Below are 20,560 nucleotides of genomic sequence, written 5' to 3'. Positions count from 1 at the left end.
TCTGATTTTTCTCATTGACGCCATGTAATTCTTCTTCATGAATTTCCTACTCAGAAGAAGAGCAAAGGCTTTTGTGGATTGTCAGTCAGTATCAGTGGGGAAATTCTTAATTCTAGTTTGGGGGGGGGATCCCTTGCAACTATCCAATGAAGCATTCAGAGTACTCCACGGATTGTGAAGAGATGTGAATTATTACCCATAATATTTATAAATTGCATCCTCTGCCTACTGGGGTCCTAGATGATGTGTGTGTGTGTGTGTGTGTGTGTGTGTGATCTCATTGTTAAACCAAGAAATCCAAGAGGGAACGTAAACAATAAAATAAGACCTGCTTTAAAATTCAAAAGTTACAGAACTGTAGGAGAGCTTGGAAAAATTACTTTGTTGAACAACAACTCTCAGATTTCCTCAGCCGGTGGTAATCTCAAAAAGTTACTTGCAAACTCTGAAAGACCTCTGAGTTTACTGCCTTTGTTCTGTTTTTTAAATATTGCATTGAATTTAATACTTTTTTAAGGAGGGGAGGGTACCAGGGATTTTATATGTTTTGTGTTTTTAACTTTGCTAGCCACCCCGATTGTTCTCAGAGGGGCGGGATACAAATAAATATTATTATTATTATTATTATTATTATTATTATTATTATTATATAAAAAAGTGGAGATGGCCTCATTTCTCCTCCTGCAGTACAGGGTTCTGCAATCGAGAATATATATATTTTATTTCCCTAATGATGTTAGGTTTTGATCCTAGTGGGTCATAAACTGAAGGTGTGAAACACGAAGAATGAGTTTTCCCAACAATAATATATTGTTGTTAGCTGTACTTGTTTTAATGCAATGGATTTTGTGGTGGAGCCATCCTGAAGAGGGAATTAAGATGCACTAGTTTCATGAAATGTTCTGGATCTGATAGCCCTAACTTGCTGTATATTTTACCTCATTGTTCTGTCCACCTTAATAACAGCCCAATTGACAGAAAGCACCTCACCCCAATTCAAAGTTCAATATGAACAGCAAAGTGTCTTGTAGCACCATAATCACAAACCAGTTTTATTTACACTTTAATGTCTTCTAGCAGCTGAAAAAGTTGGCTGAAGTCTGCAAAAGTTTATGCCAAATAAAACTTGTTAGTCTAGTTAATGTGTTGCAAACAAGATTTGGACACCCAGTCTAGATAACAGAAAATAATTGAAACCCAGCATGGGGATAAGAGTGTGGTAAAACACAAAAACATGTATAAAATTAGAATTATATGGAAGTATTTTCACACAAGTTGACTATGGCCAAATTGTTCACTCAACAATCACAGTTGCAGGTATGTTCTTAAATCCAACTGATAGTCCCAACTACAGTAGACCCACTGAATCAATAGCTGACAAAACAAACAAACAAACAAACAAACAAACATCATTTATATACCACTTCATACTGCCTAAGCAGTGTCTAAGCGGTTTACAACTGTAAACTAATTTGCCCCAACAATCTGGGTACTCATTTCAGAGACCTTGGAAGGATGCAAGCCTGAGTCGAGCTTGAGCCCTTTTGCTGGTCTTGAACTCGCAACCTTGTGATTTTGAGTGAATGGCTGCAGTACAGGCATTTAACCACTGCGCCACCAGGGCTAGGGGGAGGAATATCAGGGTGAGGATACTGCCTTGAAAAGTGTGTGTACATATTTTTGTCATTTGTTAGACACAGTGTTTCTGATTTGAATGGCAGAGTATGGTTGATGCTGAAAGTATCAAACTTGATGACTCCACCGGGGCCCATCCTGTGACACCACAAAAGGTTTTGCCTATGCCTCAGGTTTTGCCCCTGACATCTCAGAGGCTGGGGATAGTCCAAATAATTTAACCCTAGCTATAGGGAATGTGTGCAACCCATCCCTGGTCTAAATGCTTCAGTCTGTTTTGAGGTGGCAATCTGAAGGGCTAGGCTACTGAAAACTTCACTTCTGACCTTCTGGAACTACAAGAGCTTGTAAAATCTACTTTCTTTGACTGCATTTCCTAGAATCCTGCAGTTTAGAGACAAGGGCCTCTAGTAATGTGTTCTGTTTTTTTTAAAAAAAAAAACTGCAAGGACTTTTAATAGTGTACTCTTCCATTGTTTCTCTTTTATCTTTTAATGCATTGTTCCTCTTCTTGCCTTTTAATGTTTGCAATGTTTTTAATTCTACAAGGAATTTCATTACATTTCACTAATAATGCTTGAATGTTTTTTTTTATCTTTGTGCTTTCATTTGAACTTGTTTTAAGTACTGAACACAACCTTGAGTCCCAGTTCACAGGAAAGGGTAAGATATAAATGATCTGGAGAAGAGGTACAAGTGGGTACAGGTGATTTTCACTAATTTTCCAGAGCCATACTTCTCCTAGCTGCAATAAAGATTGCAACTGAGATAAGGATATGCAAAATTTATGCAAAGAAGATCTGGCAGAGGGAAGGTTCTGCAAAGGAGAAATGGCAGGTGGTATTCTCAGATTTCTGGGCTTAGCCCTCAGTATCAGTGTTTGGCTCCTTTACTCCAGTGCTCAGGGGGAAGGGGAGAAATTTCAGGGCAAAAGTGTTGGCTTGAAAAGTGTGTTGATCTATATTGCCCTCATTATTCATCACTTGTATTTCATGCTTATGTATCATACTTAATGACATCACTAATGCCTTCACCTTGTAACTTCATCCTTGTGACATCACCAGGGCCCACCCCCTGTAACATCACAAGAACTTACCACAAAGTATTTATTAATTTATTTAATGGATTTATAACCCACCTTTCTCCCAAAACGGGATTCAGTATGCGATTTCAGCTCCAAAATCTCAGGGCTGAGATAGTCTTGACCTGGAAACCCTAGTGGCAGGCGGAGGAATAAATCAAGACCCTTAACCACCCTGCCTTTGCTCTTTTAACCTCTCACTTTAACTCTTTAAATCACTCAGTTTCCTCCTTAAATCACTCCCTTTCATTAAAGACTAAAAATGTAGGTTTTTCAACTCATCTGTTCAGTCAGATTCTTAATTAGGCTCATAATATTTCACAGAAATATCAAGAAAGGTACTTCATTAGTAGTCAGCTTATTCCTTTATTCTTCCCTAGCTTTGCATGTCTCTATCTATTTTGTAAATCTGTGTGGCCTTTTATTTTATTTTATTTTTAAAAACTAATGTACTAATTATACCTGTGGCATAATTTATGTTATACAGAAGGAAAACAATCCAGAAATGTACTTCTGTAGGGTGGAAAAGGATGGGACAGGCCCAGTTATAAGACAGTTATCAGAGCAAGAGAACCATCAAAGCTTCAAATAGGCTTCTGTTTGCTATTTCCTTTCTTTTTTATATAAAAGCAAACTTATAATTCATATCCCACAATCCGCTGGTGCACCTGCTGGTTTAGCCTGATAAGAAGAACATCAGTACTGTAAATGCATGGCCTCTGATAAGAGAAAACTAGTCTTAAGAAATATTCCTACATGCTGTCGAAAGAGGCATGTTTGCAGTTGGAAGAGGAGGAAGTATTATCAACATACTTCATTAAAAAAAATCTGTTTGGTGTCAAGCCAATTTGGCAGGAACGCTTGCTCTGCAGCTCAGAAACAGGCGTACCTGAATTCTCAAGAGAAATCCTGATTTTTTTTCTTTCTGTTTAGCAGTTACAGCAACCCCTAAAAGGAAATATTTGGACCTTAGAGACTTTGTTACTAATTCATGGGGAACAGATTGATTGAGGATGATTGATAGTGAGAACTGGAGTACTGAAGCCCATGCAAACTAATGTGGTGGGGAAGCGCAAAGAGATCACCAATCTGGGGAAAGCCATTGAATATGAAATTAATTCATGGTAATAAGAATTTCCATTTTCTACATGTACCAAACAATTTGGCTTGATATTTTAGAGTAGTGAAGAATAACTTTGGTGCCACCATGGCTGCAGGCCAAGGAGCAGAAGGAGGGGGGCATACAGTGGTGTGTAGGGAATGGTAGCAGAGGCAATAGTGCAAAGGGGAGAGAAGGTGACAGTAATAGAGGTGGCTTATGCTGCCTGCTTTGTTGCATTTTCCCCATCCTCAGTGGCTCCATTGCTTTCTATGCAGTCCTTGCAATGACTTCTTCAAAAGAGATTTCATCTAAACCTTCCTCCAAAGGCTAGCTTTTCCTCCACACCATTACTGGAAATGAGAGAGAAAAAATGGGCCACAAATGTCAGTCATAGCTGTGAGACCAGTTATTGTCTAAACACACAATGGCTGGGAGAAGCAGGGTCATTTTTGAGAAAACAATTGGATAGAAGAGTGACTGCACATTTTGCTCCACATCTCAGCTCCTACAAAGGCTAGAAACTACTTTTTAAATGAAAACATGAAATTTGGGCCAGATAATGGCCTGAATGGACCCCTGGTGACATGTCCAGAAACTAGTTGAAATTGGCCAGCTGGGTTTTATGGCAACTCTACTCAGAGCTGTTTGGTAACTTTTGCTATCCAACTGATACTTGGAATTATGCACCATGATGATTGTGTACTAAACACAAGAAGATGTAGCATGTGGCTATGTTAAAAACCTGCATCTTTGACTGTTCCTTTGATCTAACATCATATGTACACTTCTTTCAATGCCTGTTCTCAGATATAGGTGGAGGTTGCATCCGCACTGCAGAAATAATCCAGTTCGATGCCATTTTAACTGTCATGTCTCAATGCTATAGAATTCTGGGAGGTGTAATTTTATGAGACATTTAGCCTTCTCTGTCAGACAGCTCTGGTGCCCCACCAATCTACAAATCCCAGAATTTGATAACATGAAGATACAACAGTTAAAATGATGTCAGCATTATTTCTGCAGTGTGGGTACAGCTGGAGTTATTAGCTGCTTAGGCTACATCCTGTACTTGTATGTGGGTATGAAAACCATGTAAAAATCTTGGTACTGTAAAACAAGGTGGATAATTTCCTTAGAATAGGGGGCCACATTGGATTGCCAAACACTTCTCCCAACCCCCAATATCCCCATTCAATTCCATGCTGCTGAATTTGCTGCTGCGGTTGCCACTGAAGTATGGTAGCAATGGAGGTTATGCTCTCTGTTGCAGGAGGGTTCTAAATCATTCTCCTCCACCACAGAGTCTTTCAAGCTTGCAGGGCAGAAAGTTCACTTCCTTTCCTGAAGCAATTGAAAGAGAAGAACAGTGAACAAGCTGGGGCAATTTCAGAAATGCAGATGATGGCAACTGCCACCACTAGCATTTCTGTAGCAGCTGGGGGGCAGTGGGGTATAAAATGGGGTTGAAAGCAGACCATGGAAGGAGCCTGGCCCACCCCTACTTTGCACATGATATAGTCCATATTCTACAGGATGATGGTAGCATATTCTACAGGAAAATGACTGAGCTTATTATTGCAAGCCACCACATCAGCATCTCCCTCCATTTGCACACATCATAATTCATCTTGAAGGTGACATGGCAAAATGCTTGAGGCCAAAAGATTAATGGAACAAAACAGAGATTAAGCATATACATAGGATGATGATACATCATTTGTGAACAGTTCAGTAAGGTGGATCTGAAAGAATGGATTGTCTCCTTGTCAGTCTGGCACAGCAGAGGCCTTGTCTGCATTATGAGGCCATTCATGAAGATTGAGATTAATGGAAGAAGCACTGTCTCTGGCATCTTGATAGCTGTACCTGACAAACCAATCTGGTTTCTCAAAACATGTTCATTAATCTAAGATAGCATCAGTATTGGATGTATTACAGTAACAAGTGGGTTGTTTATAGATCATGACAGTCCTTCTCAAACAGGAGTGGTCATTGGATGGGCCCCAGATCTTGTACTTCAACTCCCAGAATTCTCAGTTAGCAAGACCAATGACCCGGGATTGTGATCATTTGGTCCCACAGATAAGGACTTGGACCAGGTTAGAACCAGGGAGGTGGCCATTGATAATAGACAGAGTGAACTGTCTGCCAGCAGTATGCACCTTGACCTGCTTGTTGCAGCATCACAGCTTTTTTCTATGTGGCTGTGCACATACATATTATATATTGCCAGCAAATCATGGCTGAGGTAATGTAGATTCTGCAGTGAGAAAAATATTAATTCTGTGACCTACATAAAGTATGCAAATGAAATGGGGAAAATAAATGTATTTGGCTTCATTTACATAATGTATTCTAAAATGCTTGGGGTGCTGAATTTGGATCCCAACAACAGTTCTGTGTTTGTTCACCATATTTGTGTAGAATTGGGAAACCCACACTGCCCATGGCTCATTGTTAATGTTATGAACATCCACACATTTGCATTTTCCCCTGAGAGCATCACCGGACTTACATTTTAGTGTTCTTCAAACCTGGCTGCCTCACAGTCTTCATAATCCTAATCTCAAATTGGTTAGACAGAAAATTTGGGAAAGATTTAGAGATCTCTATTCCCCTAAGATGCATGTAAGAACAAAGGATAACATCTGTGTATCATTTTTACATAATACCTTTTTGCCAAGTTGGTAGTGGCAGTTTGTAATTTAAAATACTAAAACAAAATTTTAAAATCCCAGTCTCTCTATATGAAAGACAGTGGAGCTGTCTTTTAAACTAGTTAGTCTTTTAGACTAGTTAGTTTCTGCAGAAGATGATGCTATAAGCTTCCTAGTCTGGACTTCTCTTTCATACTTCTCCTACAGAGAAAAGTAAGACTATGTGATATGAGAGTAGAAAAACCAAATTCCATATTGGGAATCAATAGGCAAAGAACTGAAAATAACACAAATATGTACATACCTATGGTGTGACAGCCAGTGTGTTGTAGTGGTTTGAGCATTGGACTATAACTCTGGAGACCAAAAACCTCTTAGGGCCGCCATGAGTTGGAAATGACTTGAAGACACACAACAGATAATAATTCTATGATGTAACACTGCACTTGAAACATTGGTCTAAACAAAGGGGCTAGATGTGATTGGACTGCACCTTCCAGCAGCTGTAACCAGAATAGTTAGTGGTGAATCTTCTAGGCATTGTAGTCCAACAGAGAGACATAAATCCTTGATTATAGTGTCCTCACATGCAAGGATAAATAATTATTATAGTCTTCTCCCCAGTGAGGGAGAAAATGCAGTATTTTTCTCATATCTGAGTGTTCTGAAGTGTTCTGATAGATATTTCTGTGTTTGCTTTTTTTTTGGGGGGGGGGGAGGGCACCACTTTTTCTCTGCAAACAATACATTTCCTATCCAGGAAACATTGTTCTTTTGCACAGAATACCACATTTTTCTGTGCAGAGAAATCTTCAAGAATCTTTTGGGATGTTCAAATATTGTCTGAAAACTGCATGAAAATCTCAGTGCTCTGTTGTTCTCCCTGACAGGGTTTTCTGGTTGTTCAACTAGGAAATGAATAATAGCAAACATTCTTTCTGTCCATAGTCCAACAACATCTGGAGGACCACTTGATTCCCATCCCTGGCCTAAATCACTTCATAGCCCCATCTTAGAGTTAGAACTGTTAATTCAACTGGTGAATGTTATGAGATGAACACTTGTGCAAGTGTCAGTGATTCAGTGGGTCTGTTCTAGCGGGAATTCCACTTTTGGAGCTATGCTATAGTTGTCTCCACAGAATTTTAGGAAACAATTTTGTAAAGTTCAAAAGAGTACAGAAAAAGGCAATCAAGAAGATAGCCATGTTTACACATTTGAAGGGATGGCATGTTGAGGAAGGAAGAAGCTTGTTTTCTGCTGCTGTAGAGACTTTGGAGATTATCAGTTGGGGGACGTCCTGTCCTTTCCTCATCCTTCCCATGCAATTGAAGGACTTTCACATAACATTCCATTTCTCTGGACATTGTCCCGTCCAGAAAGTGCAATTGACTATGATCGCCTGAAAGGCTTTCAGATGATGTCACCCTGAGCCTGTCATTGTCCCGTCATTGAAGTGAAATTGTCCTGGCATTTTGTATTAACGGGAGTTTGCGTTAATACAATTCTACTTCAATGATAGGATAAGTGCGATATCTCTGAAATGCATTTGCACAATTGGGACAAAGATGGGAGAAGGACAGAAGAGCGAGCTGCAGCTTCCTCATGTAGCAAAACAAAGTGCGGGCAAACCGCCCTTTTTGGGCAGTCTGTACCCCGCCTAAGTCATTATTCTTATTCTGTATATTATAGATGGAGTGGAGAGTGGGGAGAGGGCACTTACCTGTGGCCATCAAGTGAGATGCTGACAAGGACTGCATCTGCACTGCAGAAATAATCCAGTTTGATACCACTTTAACTGCCGTGGCTCAGTACTATGGAATTATGGGAATTGTAATTTTGTGAGATATTTGGCCTCAGCCAGAGAGCTCTGGTGCCGCACCAAATTACAAATACCAGGATTCCATAGCATGGAGCCATGACAGTTAAAGTGGTGACAAACAAGCTATTTTCTCATTACAACATCAAAACATTTATTTTCTTTCCCCTTTCCCAGGGGTGCCTCCCTCCCTCTCTCACCCCAAAAGTTCTCAAGAGACTGACCTTGGATTTGCCTGCAACAGCCTCCATTCCCTTCACATCTGCTCATTAACCACAAAAGTATGTGGTCAACAGTTCTAGCAACTAACACACCACTACATGTCTTCTCACTTAACAGAAGTGTTATCTAATATAATATAAATCAGCAAATACAAGGAGGTGAAACTATTCTCTTTTAGCCCATCACTCGAGGGCTACATTCACACTGCAAAAATAATCCAGGCTGACACCATTTTAACTGCCATGGCTCAATGGTGCAGGATTGTAAGATGTGTAGTTCTGTGAGATATTTAGCCTTCTGTGGCTGCTACAGAAATAATGGAGTTTGACACTGCTTCAATTGCCATGGCTCACTGCTATGGAATCCTGAGATTTGTAGTTTTGTGAGGCACCAGAACTCTCTGACAGCAAAGGCTAAATACCTTAGAAAACTACAAATCCCAGAATTCCATAGCATTGAACCATGGCAATTAAAAGTGGTGTCAAACTGGATTATTTCTGCAGTGCAGAGGCAGCCAAAGTGAGTTTATATCACCTTTGGAAGTCAGCCCCTGCTTTCTCTCTCTCTCTCTCTCTCTCTCTCTCTCTCTCTCTTAGCCTAATATTTTGCTTCACGATGTTCCTTGACACTATATTATTAAATTATATCAATTCCTGCTCCACACATATATTTTTTTAAAAAAACACAGCAAACTGCAGCAGCTGCCAAAATTGCCTCAAAGATGTGAAGATGAGCCCATGCGCATCATTACTTTGAGACGAAGGTGAGAGATCAGGCAAGTAAACCAAAGGCATTCAGCACATCTGTGATGGAAAATAAAAACCACGGCTTCCTGCATGGCAGGAACATGTCTATTTTTGGGTTAGGAAGTGTTCTGCCAGCGGAAGAGTTAATATTAGAAACTCTGTCAAATTGCAAAAATCTTTTGAGGTCACTGAGGCCAAATGAAAAGGGAAAGGTTCTCTTTAGAAGTTGATTTTCTTGTAGGCTATAGTAATCTTCTCACATTTGGTGTGCAATATAAAAAGAGGGAATGCATTCTCTGTCGATAAAACCAAGCAAAGCAACATTTTAAAACTGAACATCATGACATCTGATGGATCAACTCCATATTTCATGATGCTGACTCCTTTTCTTCCTAGGACTAGGGAATATATATATGGCAAGACTTTGAATATATATATATTTATCAAGACTCTGAAAAGCTCTAGTAGCACATTGCTGAGATAATACTTGTGTGCAAAAGAAGTGTAGGCTGTCTGAAAAACTGTATGTTTCTGTATGAGCCTGCCTGAGCTTTAAGATACTTGGGGCAGTTCTGCCATTATCACAGGCATACTAATTGTAATGGGATATAATGATAATGGAATGAATTACTTTTTAAATCTAACTTTTCAAATCTGGCCCAAGAGTCCATCCTTGTGTGCACAAAACATTTGCTACTTTGGCTTAAATCCAACTGTTACTCCCAGCTAGAGTAAGCTCATTGAATCAGTGTATCATACATGCATGTTGACTTTCCAAAGTCACAATGATTCAGGGGCTTTACTTTAATTGGGCCTAATGTTTGTGTTTAAGTGTTTATTACCTTTTCTGAGAAGTGGCAACTCCTACAATTGTGCTACATCAAATGTTAGTAATGAAACCTCTTGAGTTAACAACCATAACTACCAGCATTCAGTACAGGACGTGGGAGTGGGGAAGGTAATTTAACTTAGGACTTTAACATTGTATAAGATGCATGAACAAAACCATGCATATGTATAAAGTAGATCTGTTCATTTATTTGGAAAAGGGAGTCTCTAAACATGCTGTCTTTCCAAAATACCAAACATTTGGTGGAACATACTGAAATGCCAAGTGTGCTTTTTATGCTGTGCGGTATTTACCAGAACTATTTTCTTTCTTTTATTTATTTTTAATTAAATGGAGACTCAGTTCCTTGTACTTCACACTCCTAGTGCAACAAAGCTGCAACAAAAGATAACACTATTTAAACACAAATAAAACAGGTGATCTTTCACAGGCATCAGTGAAAACTATGTCCTTTACTCAACCTATTTTTCAGAAGTGTTTCACTACAATGAAGCCAAATGTTGAAAAAGAACATTTTGTGGACATATGAGCTCCTCTTCTTTTACTCACTTTATGCTATATGGGATCAGGTAGGGGTGAGTGAGTAAGACATGGCTATTAAATTCTGCAGACTGCTGAGTCTCCTCTGTGTCTACAACAGGTCTAGGGAAGTGGTGGTTTTCCAGATATTATCAGATTCCAATTTCCATAAACCACCTCCAATCTGAACAATGATGAGAGATTATGGGAGTCATATATCATCATTATTTGGAGGGCAACATTTTATCCAAGGTCTTTTTCACATGGGAGGCAAGCATCATTAAATCATGATTAAATCATGCTAATAGTGCAGTTGGGGAGAAGATTATCACACCCCTGTTCCCGTTCGTGTCCTGTCCGTAAACAGTAATGGACGTGTTATTGGGTAATAATGGAAACTCCATTATAACCCAGTGGCACGTCCATTACTCTTTATGCATGGGACACAAACGGGAGAAGTGTGATGATTTCTCCCCTATCATGCTGTTAGCATGATTTAATCATGATATAATGATGCTTGCCTCTTCCATGTGAAAGAGCCAACATTTCTGAAAAGGTAACAAATCCCAACCTATAGCAGACGTGAACATCTGCCAGGGTTTGGGGGATGCATTGCTCCCCACACCTCTTATGTTTTAGATTTCTTCCTAGTTGTAAACGGGCCTAAAACAGCCAATGGGGGAAGAACATGGCAAAATCCCCTTGCTTCCAAGGGGATGGAGGACATTTTTAGTAAAACTAAAAAAAATTTGGGAGTGGTATCAGGGCTTGGAGAGCAATGGAAAATTTATCCCATTGGCCACACTGTGCTTAGGACAAGACTACAGAGTACTATGTCTTATGGCAAGTGATATCTCAAGTGACTGCACTTGTCTGCATATTTTTTTGAGTGTAATCACTGTTGAACTCTGGAGAAACATGATTCTAAATCATGGGTGAGAATCACACAGCCCTCCAGATGCTGTTGGACTTCAATTCTCAGTAGCCATAGCCAAATGGTGAGCAATACTGACAGTCACTGTGTAATAAGACTATATGGAAGACTATGTGATTACTGCCTCTGTAAACACATGTGTGATTGTGCTGTTGGTCAATGATCTTAACAGGGGAGTGAGCACCACTGAACATAGTGAGATTGCTTTTGAGTAAACAAACCTATATTGGGCTGTTAATGTTGGCTCCTTCCAGCTCTCAGTTCCATGTGGATCTTCATTGTGGCATGCCTGTGAAGGAGCTGCCATAATGAAAATGTATTTAGAACTGATGCCTTCATCTATAGCTGTGGCTACCACACCTGAATAATTGTCTGGTGCTAGAGCAAAGAAAGTGCTCCATTGAAAATTGTAATGCATTTTCTCTGCTCATCCAGAAAGAAGATGGATTGCCATGGTAACGTCATCATGGAAGAATAGGTCAAGTTTTTATCAATATTCGTCAAGCTTATGCTGTTAAGTTTTGATTTAAAAAGCAGCCCTAGACTAAAAGGCAGACAGTTGCATTTTGGAATTAAAGGTAATCTGATCAGTGGATAAATTAGTACCCGTGAGTAAGCAAGATTGTATCAGTAAAAAAAAAACTAGTACTACACAGAGACTCACGTCAAGATTTAATGAGGAAAATCAGAATTGATTTATAGCAAGAAATGTAAATGAAATATGGAAATTAATTCTCCTGTGCTTTCTATTTGCATGAAAGCCAGGCATAATGAAAACAACAAAAGGGCTACAAAATTCGCTGTATGGAGAGGTGGATCAGGAAAATGCTAGCATATTGTTCAGTCATTTTAATATTATTAATATTAATGTGAAATGTTACACTGTTCCAATAAATTATGAACAGAATTCAAAGAGCATTAAAATGTCCTTAAGACCTATTGCAGCAAGTGAAGTTTAAGCTCTCAGTCTTCTTGGGATTAGTTTGTATGGGCAAAATCCACCAGAGGTTTTCTTATGCCAGACTCATTAAAGTGATTGGGCATATTTGTTTCAGTAGTGTGCATTACAAAACTATGGTTATACTGAGCATTTTCTTCTCATGCTTATATTCATGTAATTTTGAAGTACCCATTTCCAAGAGTGAACAAAGCATTGGGGTAATAGGGAGAGTGGAGGTTATATTGTGATGCAGGGGTCTGAAGGGAAGAGAGGTCTAAGGTATCACTAAAGCCAGTTTACTGCCACATGCAGCAGTAGTGTGGGGCAACTAGTGCCATAATTCCCATCCCTGTTTTAGAAGATGATGCAGATGATCTGTTGATAGTCATGAGTAGCAACTTGTAATGCAATCTTTAGCAAGAATGGAAATCTTTGGCTCTCCAGATGTTGACAGATTACATGTTTCATAAATCATAGCCAACATAGACAATGGGATGGATTAGGGAGACTGAAATCGAACATCAGGGGGTGCATGTTTTTCATCTCTGGGTTAGAGGAATTACTACTATATAGAGAAGTGAAGATGGATTTGGGTGATACAGATCTACATGTTGGGTTGTGGCATTCAAAACTATGACATGACAGCCTTTTCACTATCAGGACCCCTAGGCTATAGAACAGCATATCAGGCACCTTTTTAATGGTCTTTTCATTCTTAGGAAAGAGAAAATGGTTATGGAGCAGATACACAGAAAAAGAAGCATCCAAAAAGAAAGTTAAGCTTCTCCTCTCCTTCCATCCTTTTCTGCTGTACAAAAAAAAAGCTGCTAGTAGCAAAGAAGTTATTCTTAACACAGTACTTTTTTTTACTAAGAAGAGTCAATGTCATTATTAGTTAATTTTCTAAAGAGAATTCCATAAATATTTGAAAAGTTGCATAATTAATAAAATGTATTTGTTACACAGATGTAAAGTGGCTGTTTGTAGTAGGAATGTACTTTTTCTATGAACTTTCTTCTGAAATGAAACAGCATGTAATTTTAGCAATTTTCTTCCCTCTGCAAGAAAACTTTCAAAAACCATATCCTTCAAAGCCTTTACCTAATTTAGAACTTTTTCTATGCAAAATTTATATATGACTGTTTCATGCAAAAGAGGCACTTTCTCCATGGGAGAAAATTCTGTTTGCTGTGCGTAAAACGTTCTTATATGCACAAAACAGCCATGCCCAAATTTTATGCAGAATAAGTCTGCAACTACAAAGATTCTCATCTATCCAGGATTCTTCTCATTAGAGTTTTTGTGACCCTCAAACACCTCTATTTTCAACTTTTTAAAAAATATTTTCCAATATTTCCCTTTTCTGATTTGAAGATTTTTTTGTTTTTCTTTTAAAATAATGGACTGTGCCATATTAATGTCATTAACTCCGAAGTAAAAGGCATGCATTGTTCATAGGATGTAGTGAAACATGAGTAACACATTTACGTTTTTAGTGAGATTTCCCAGCACTAGAAATAAGTGACCTCTGCTCTCTGTGTAACTGAAAATACCTTCTGTATTGGAAGGAACATGGGTCAACAATTTTAACTGTTACTGTTAGTTTTAATGACTGGAGTTTGCCAGCATTTTGCTATCATTCCTCTGTGTTTGATTGTTTTAGGACACAGCTGGTCAAGAAAGATATAGGACGATTACTACAGCCTACTATCGGGGCGCAATGGGTTTCATTTTAATGTACGACATCACCAATGAAGAATCTTTCAATGCTGTGCAAGACTGGTAAGTAAGCTTTTGTAGAGAAACAAACTGAAAGTGTGTGACAGTTGATTTCACAACTATGTTTCTTTTGTTCCTGTCTGGCTGATCAAAGCCATTTTGCTACCTGAAAACAAGTTACACATTACACTATCCAGACTCTGAAGCTGAAGTGATTGGTATCAGAGGCTGGTCTGATTATATGGGCACACAAAGCAAATAAAAATCCTACCTGCATTTGCCACCCTTGAAGTAAAAATATACAATAATAACAATAAATTAATAACTAACAATTTGCAGTCTTTTTGTAAAACCAAATATCTTTTGCCTGCAGAAGATACATTACTTTTATAACCCTAGCTGTTGCTATTTTCTAAGATCTGAGGGACTTTCTATCCAAGAATAGACACAACTTAGTTTTTGCTAAAAATGTCTATCTTGCCAGCATGAATTTGATTTTGAGAATGTTTTGCACTGGCTCTCTTTTTTTTCTGCATCAGTGTCTGGATTTTTGTCCTCACATTTAAAACATCCACCTCTCACTATTGGCTAATTGATGGACTATCTCAGAGTTATGGTTACACATCAAAGCAGTTAGGAGTTGACAGTACTAATGCAACTCACCTAAAAATATTTGGGCATATGTGCGTAGGATGGCTTAATGACCAAATGGAGAAAACAAAATTGGCAAGAACACATTTGAGACAAGTAGCCAAAGAATATTATAGGAAGCTAAGGATGTTTTACTCAGTTTAATTATCATTAAGAACCAAAATTGTATTAAGAATCTTTTGGTATCAGCAAAAATAATACTTGACAATTCAAGCTCCATCCATCATTTAAAATGCTAAAATGTCTGAGGCAGACACACACCCTTCACTTGTGTTTCCTGTCTGTGTATGTACTTTCCAGTTGCCTGTCAATATATTGTGACCTCATGAGTTTCGTTATGTTTTCTGAAACAAGAAATACTGAGAAGTTGTTTTGCCAGATCCTTTCTCTGAAATACAGTCTACAGCACCTCGTATTCATTGGTGATCTCCCATCTAAGTATTAACCATGGCTGACCCAGCTGAATATCCATGATCAGACAGGATCTGGTACTACAAAATGTAACTGTTCTTGTTTCCCTCTTTCATACTGCCTCTAGTCTCTTCCCTGTGTGGTCTGCAACTCTAACTTTTTCTATATGATGGGAACCTATTTTGTACTAATCAATTGTTTCTTTAGCTTCTCCTTGCCTAATGGTGCCCCTTTGCTTCTTGGCTTTCCCTGATCCTCCCTCACTCCTCTCCTTTCATCGTGTTTGCAGTCTAATACAGTTTATCATGCAGATTTGCCAATATTATGTTCTGTAACAGATGTTGTACTCTTCATGATGTATCATTGTTAAGGTTAGGATAGTAAATTTAGGATACAAATTCCAGCATTTCTGAAATCAGGCTGAATGTTATGGGGCAAATATGGGTGCCACTGCTGTGCAGTGATTTAATCTGCTAAAACAGCATGGAGCAGAAAGCCAGCAGTTAATAACAAGCAGAAGGTTGAGAGCACATTTATTATACAAAGTGCTATCTAAAAGCCCAGCACCTCTCAAGTTTTCCTTCAGCTATTCATCAAGAGGCAGCTGCAGTCTGATTTTAAAAGCCATTTTTGCCAAGGAGATAATGAAGTATTTAAGTATCCATGACCAAACTTTAGATTTCTAAGAAAATGTTTAAACATTGAAATGTCTAAGCATTGCCATTGTGTATCCTTCAGGATTCCTTCCACACCGCTGTTTTAATAGAACTTTCTAATTACAAATAGTAAGACATCTAGAAGCTGCATTCCCTCTACCAAAAGTAAAATCAACCTGGGAGACACAAATAATAGGTTTCTTGCACCAACAAAAAGTGATGAAAAGTAACAAAATGTGTTTTACTTATAAGTTTCATGTTTCCCTTGAAAACAGAATGGAAAATTAATGGTTAACTGCAAAGGTTTACACAGACATGGGAGGGAGATGAAAAGTAGGCTTGGCACCAGTTACAAAGGCTATGCATTGGGTTGCTTTGGTTTTGCGGCAGGGAGAGGAATTACAATTCTGAGTCAGGGATGATGGAAGTGCAGCCCATGGGTGCATCCACTTCCCAAAATTGCTTTTTGGAGCCGCTCCTAGTTGCCCAAGCCATTCTGCCGTTGATGTGGAATACAGTTCATCCTCCTAGAAATATACTTGAGAATACAGAGAAAGATTATAATGGCAGTGTTTAATGACTAGTATTTTGGTTCAACGGAGGCCTCTTTTCTCCTGTTACTAAATTCTGTGTATCCCAAAAGACATCATTCATTCCTATGCTGGGAAAAGTTAGTCCTTTCATTTCCGCTACCTATCCTTCATTGGCCATTCCATCTCATTAATATTTAAATGTTTGCAATTTTGCTTTCCATTGATTATTTATAGAATTAAATCAAATGCTCCACTAGCACAGAGGAATGCCAAGAGGAACCAACACTAAAATATACTGCAACATGAAAGCTCTGTAAAATACATTCAGGCTCACTCTGGGAATAGACTTCTGATTTATGCTTCCAAATTTCCCACAGTGGCCCATACAGTGCTGAATTACAGAGTTTGCTAAAGCCTTGTGGACAGGGACAGCTGGTACTTCCGTGTCAGGGATCCAATCAATCCATTTAGGGTTCAGACTTTAAAGGAGCCAAATCTATTCTGAGGATAGATTTCAGCACCTTGGATAGCTCCCTTAAATTAGAGGCTAAAATCTAGCATGGATTTACTGTCCCATTGATGAAGGAGTGACCAGCTGCCACCACTGGTATATCATCTGATGCATTCCCACAGGAAAACTGTGGTTAGAGTATCTCCAACAAATCACTATGTTGCCTTTACTGAAAGATCCCAGCACATCACATTTTAAGTGCAGACAGTATGCAGTTCAGTCTATTGTATCTTCCCATAAAAAGATCACATAACAGATGCTGTGAAAGATCTACCACTTTTTGAAACCGTGAGAGATGCTGCCAGTTGGGGCAGAGCATGGAAATAGTGCTCTTTTGGACTACATCTCCCAGAATCCCCTCAGAAACTTTCCCCACGTCTGAGTCCTCATAGATCACATTGGGCTACAGGTTCAAATGGTCCAGGAAGCTTCTTCTATTTGTCTTTCCCTGGTGAGCAAAATAGCAGGTGGATTTATGGTGTCCAATACATGTTATTGATATTTTATTTGTGCAAAAAGGCAAGGTGCATATCTGAATGTTTAAATGTCAAGATTTTCATTCCCCCTCCTCTCCTGAAAAAAAATCATGTTCAAACAATTGCCTGGTCTATTAAATGGAGATGGTAATTGCCTCCATCTAAGAATGATGTCAGATTCAAACCAATTGTGACCCCAACATTCTGTGTTAGGTACAAACTATGATAGTATTTTTGTCATCTTGCTTAGGCTTTCTTGCTTGATTGCTTTTTCCTATCCTTTCCATCTAGTGAATATGTCAGTTTTGCATGCCCAACTTAACAATATCTGGGCCACCTACTGGGAGAGAAATGGGAATGAGAACATTGCAGAGTTAATCTGAAAAATATTTGATCCATAAAACATCTGAGAGAATCCTGGGCAAAATAGGCACCAATTGTTTTGAATTGTTGTTAGGTATTTAGAGGATAATTCTAGCCATTTTTTCCCTCTGTAAAAAGTAAACACATACAAACAATTGCATAATTTTACATTTCATACATGCAACTTGGTCAAAGATTATCCTGCAAACTGGATGAGCCATTTTATTAATTATGCAAGTGGCAAGCTGAGTCAATAGGCTTCAGCACTCTAGTGTGCAGTCCATGTGGATGCCAATGGGAATTTCATCCCATATTCACCCATATTTAAAGTTCCCAGAGAGACATAGTAGCTGATCTTGGGAACTGTCAGTTTTCTCCCCAGTGTAATAAGGACAGGCATCATAGTTATGTCCATTGACTGCAGAAGTTTCTTTATATCCTGGAAACGTGCCATGTTGGGACACCCAATGGACTGTGGATGGCCACTGGTCTTCAAACCACCACTTTGAGTAACACTGCCATTGAGGACCATCACCAGTTTTGCAGATGACAGCTTCTAAAATATGAAGGATTGTTATATTTTTATTTGTATTTATTTGGTTTGTTATTGATTTGATATTCATTTGATTATGTCCCATCTCCCCACATCCACCACATCCACAGTTGATTAAATACAATTTAACAACACTAGTGATGTTTTTAAGGCACAGTATCAATGATAGAAATCATATCATCAGTAGCTAGTCAGTTTCTGGAAACCCTGTTAGAATATAAAGTAGAGGCAGAAGGATCATAGGAGGAGAACCAATCTAGCCCTAGAAGGCCCTTTGAGTTTATAAAGCCACATTTTCTAGCTTCTGGAAGGTCCTGAAGAAGTGAACAATGACTCCTTCCCCTCTGAGTCTTCCTCTGAGACAGTGCGGGGGGACTGAGGCCAGAGAACATGATAGCAGTGATACAGTCCAGAATTTCTGAACTTCCTTCTGTGTATTATGTGGAATGGCTCTCACAGGAATCTCACTGTTAAGCTTGAAGGTTACATCAGAATGGGTCATTACTCACATCTTGACTCATTTGAAGATGGTTTAATGGACAAATGCAGGGGAATGTGGTTAGCAACTCATCAGTACTTGGAATGATAGTATGGTTGGCACAGTGCCACATTCCAGAGAGAAGTAATTGCATACTCTCTCTCTCTCTCTCTCTCTCTCTCTCTCTCTCTCTCTCTCTCTCTCTGCTTCCCTGCTGTACTTTATTGCTTCCATCTCACAGCCAGTAATTGTTTTCAATGAGCCAAGACTCCCACATTAGTTGAAGACATAAAACTGCTGCCAAACTCTCTGACAATCAGAAAAGTTAAAGAATCCTGCAAATGGCAGCTCTGTGACATGCAAGTGTAGGAAGTAACAAATAAATCACCAAAAGCCTTGTTGGGAGCTTTAAAGTGTATTCAGACAAAACACACACAGAGAAAAATATCTTAGGTTCTCAGGTAGTATAGCCCTCCCAAATATAATCATGGATCCTTTGTAGTGTGCATATCTTTATCTTTGTAGAAACAGTTGTATTTAACAATAATCTTGATCCATCCAGAGTTAAGGGCTTTGATAAAAGGGACTTGAATCTTTGCTTATTTTTTTGTTGCGTATCAGGACAACAGTTTTCAAAAGTTTATTTCCCACCCTGCAGGCTTATGATAATTTTTATACATTTTCCCATGATCTTTTGCACTTGGAAATGCAAACTGAAAATTTTGGGAAGCATTTTGCCAGAAAAAAATGCACAAAAAATATAATATAATTTTTCAAGATGGTTGCAATTTTTTGAGCCAGCCTTTCTCATAAACTATTGAAAAGGACAGATAATTTTAACATCCCCCCTTTTGCATGAAATGAAATCAATGAATATATTAAGCATAGACATTTACCTCCCCCATTAGAATCAGTGAAACTTTTAAACATGTGGCTTTAGCTGGATCCTGCCCACTAACTGTTTATTTAATCCATTTAATCAATTCAAACCATTTAAAATTAGGGCAGGCAGTTCCTTCATTTCATATATTTCTTTAAGGCTATCAGAAAAACATGTACACTCTGTTGTTATCCAAACCACACCCCAAGAAAATGCCTGCTCACCCAACATAGCCAAATGGTATGATAGACATTATGTGCCATCAGTGTGATGGAGAATCTCAGCTCTTGTATCCAATAATGTCTTTCCCCAACTCTTCTAGCCTGTTCAAAACAAGGCTTGATTTTCATAGATCACACCTACCCACTGCAATTTCCTATGACCTGTGGAAAACATCCTCTTCATAGCTGGGGGACCCTCTGAAAAAGTATGGGAAATGGTACAAAAGCCTGCATTTGGAAGAGAGTGTGAAAAATATGTGGTTCATTTCACATTAGTTGCTTCTCACATACATCTGTCACTGGACTGGATTTGCTTATCAACAGACAGATATAGATTTGTGCTGTCTAGAAACTTCTGGCATGAGTCAGACTGAAAGAAACCGAATCATAAGACTCCATAGGCTTGAATATGCAGATTGTGACCCAAAAAGCCTGATACGTCTCAAATCCAATATGTCCTAACAGCCATCTCTTCCCATGTGAGTCTGCCCAAATTCTAATATCTTTGGGGAAAGTGCTTCTCTCAATGCCCCCACTTTCATAAGCATGCTGAGTGGGAAAATGAGAAGGGCCTTCTTCATGGCAGCTCTGAGACTCAGTGAT

At 38.8% G+C, this 20,560-nt stretch overlaps 1 protein-coding gene across 2 annotated transcripts in view; it reads left to right on the top strand.

Moving 5' to 3' along the window:
• The window catches only part of LOC149324014 (ras-related protein Rab-3C), a 203,302-nt gene that overhangs the window by 99,643 nt on the left and 83,099 nt on the right, over positions 1–20,560 (top strand). For both annotated transcript variants that reach the window (XM_089495447.1, XM_089495439.1), the window contains exon 3: positions 14,169–14,287. In XM_089495447.1, coding sequence (XP_089351573.1) covers positions 14,169–14,287 — 119 coding nt within the window. The remainder of the gene's footprint in view (positions 1–14,168; positions 14,288–20,560) is intronic.

Source organism: Sceloporus occidentalis, unplaced genomic scaffold, assembly GCF_023333645.1.
Source record: "Sceloporus occidentalis isolate IW3139 unplaced genomic scaffold, rSceOcc1.0.p SCAF_1, whole genome shotgun sequence".
Taxonomy (NCBI): domain Eukaryota; kingdom Metazoa; phylum Chordata; class Lepidosauria; order Squamata; family Phrynosomatidae; genus Sceloporus; species Sceloporus occidentalis.
This window is presented reverse-complemented; position numbering and strand designations above follow the sequence as displayed.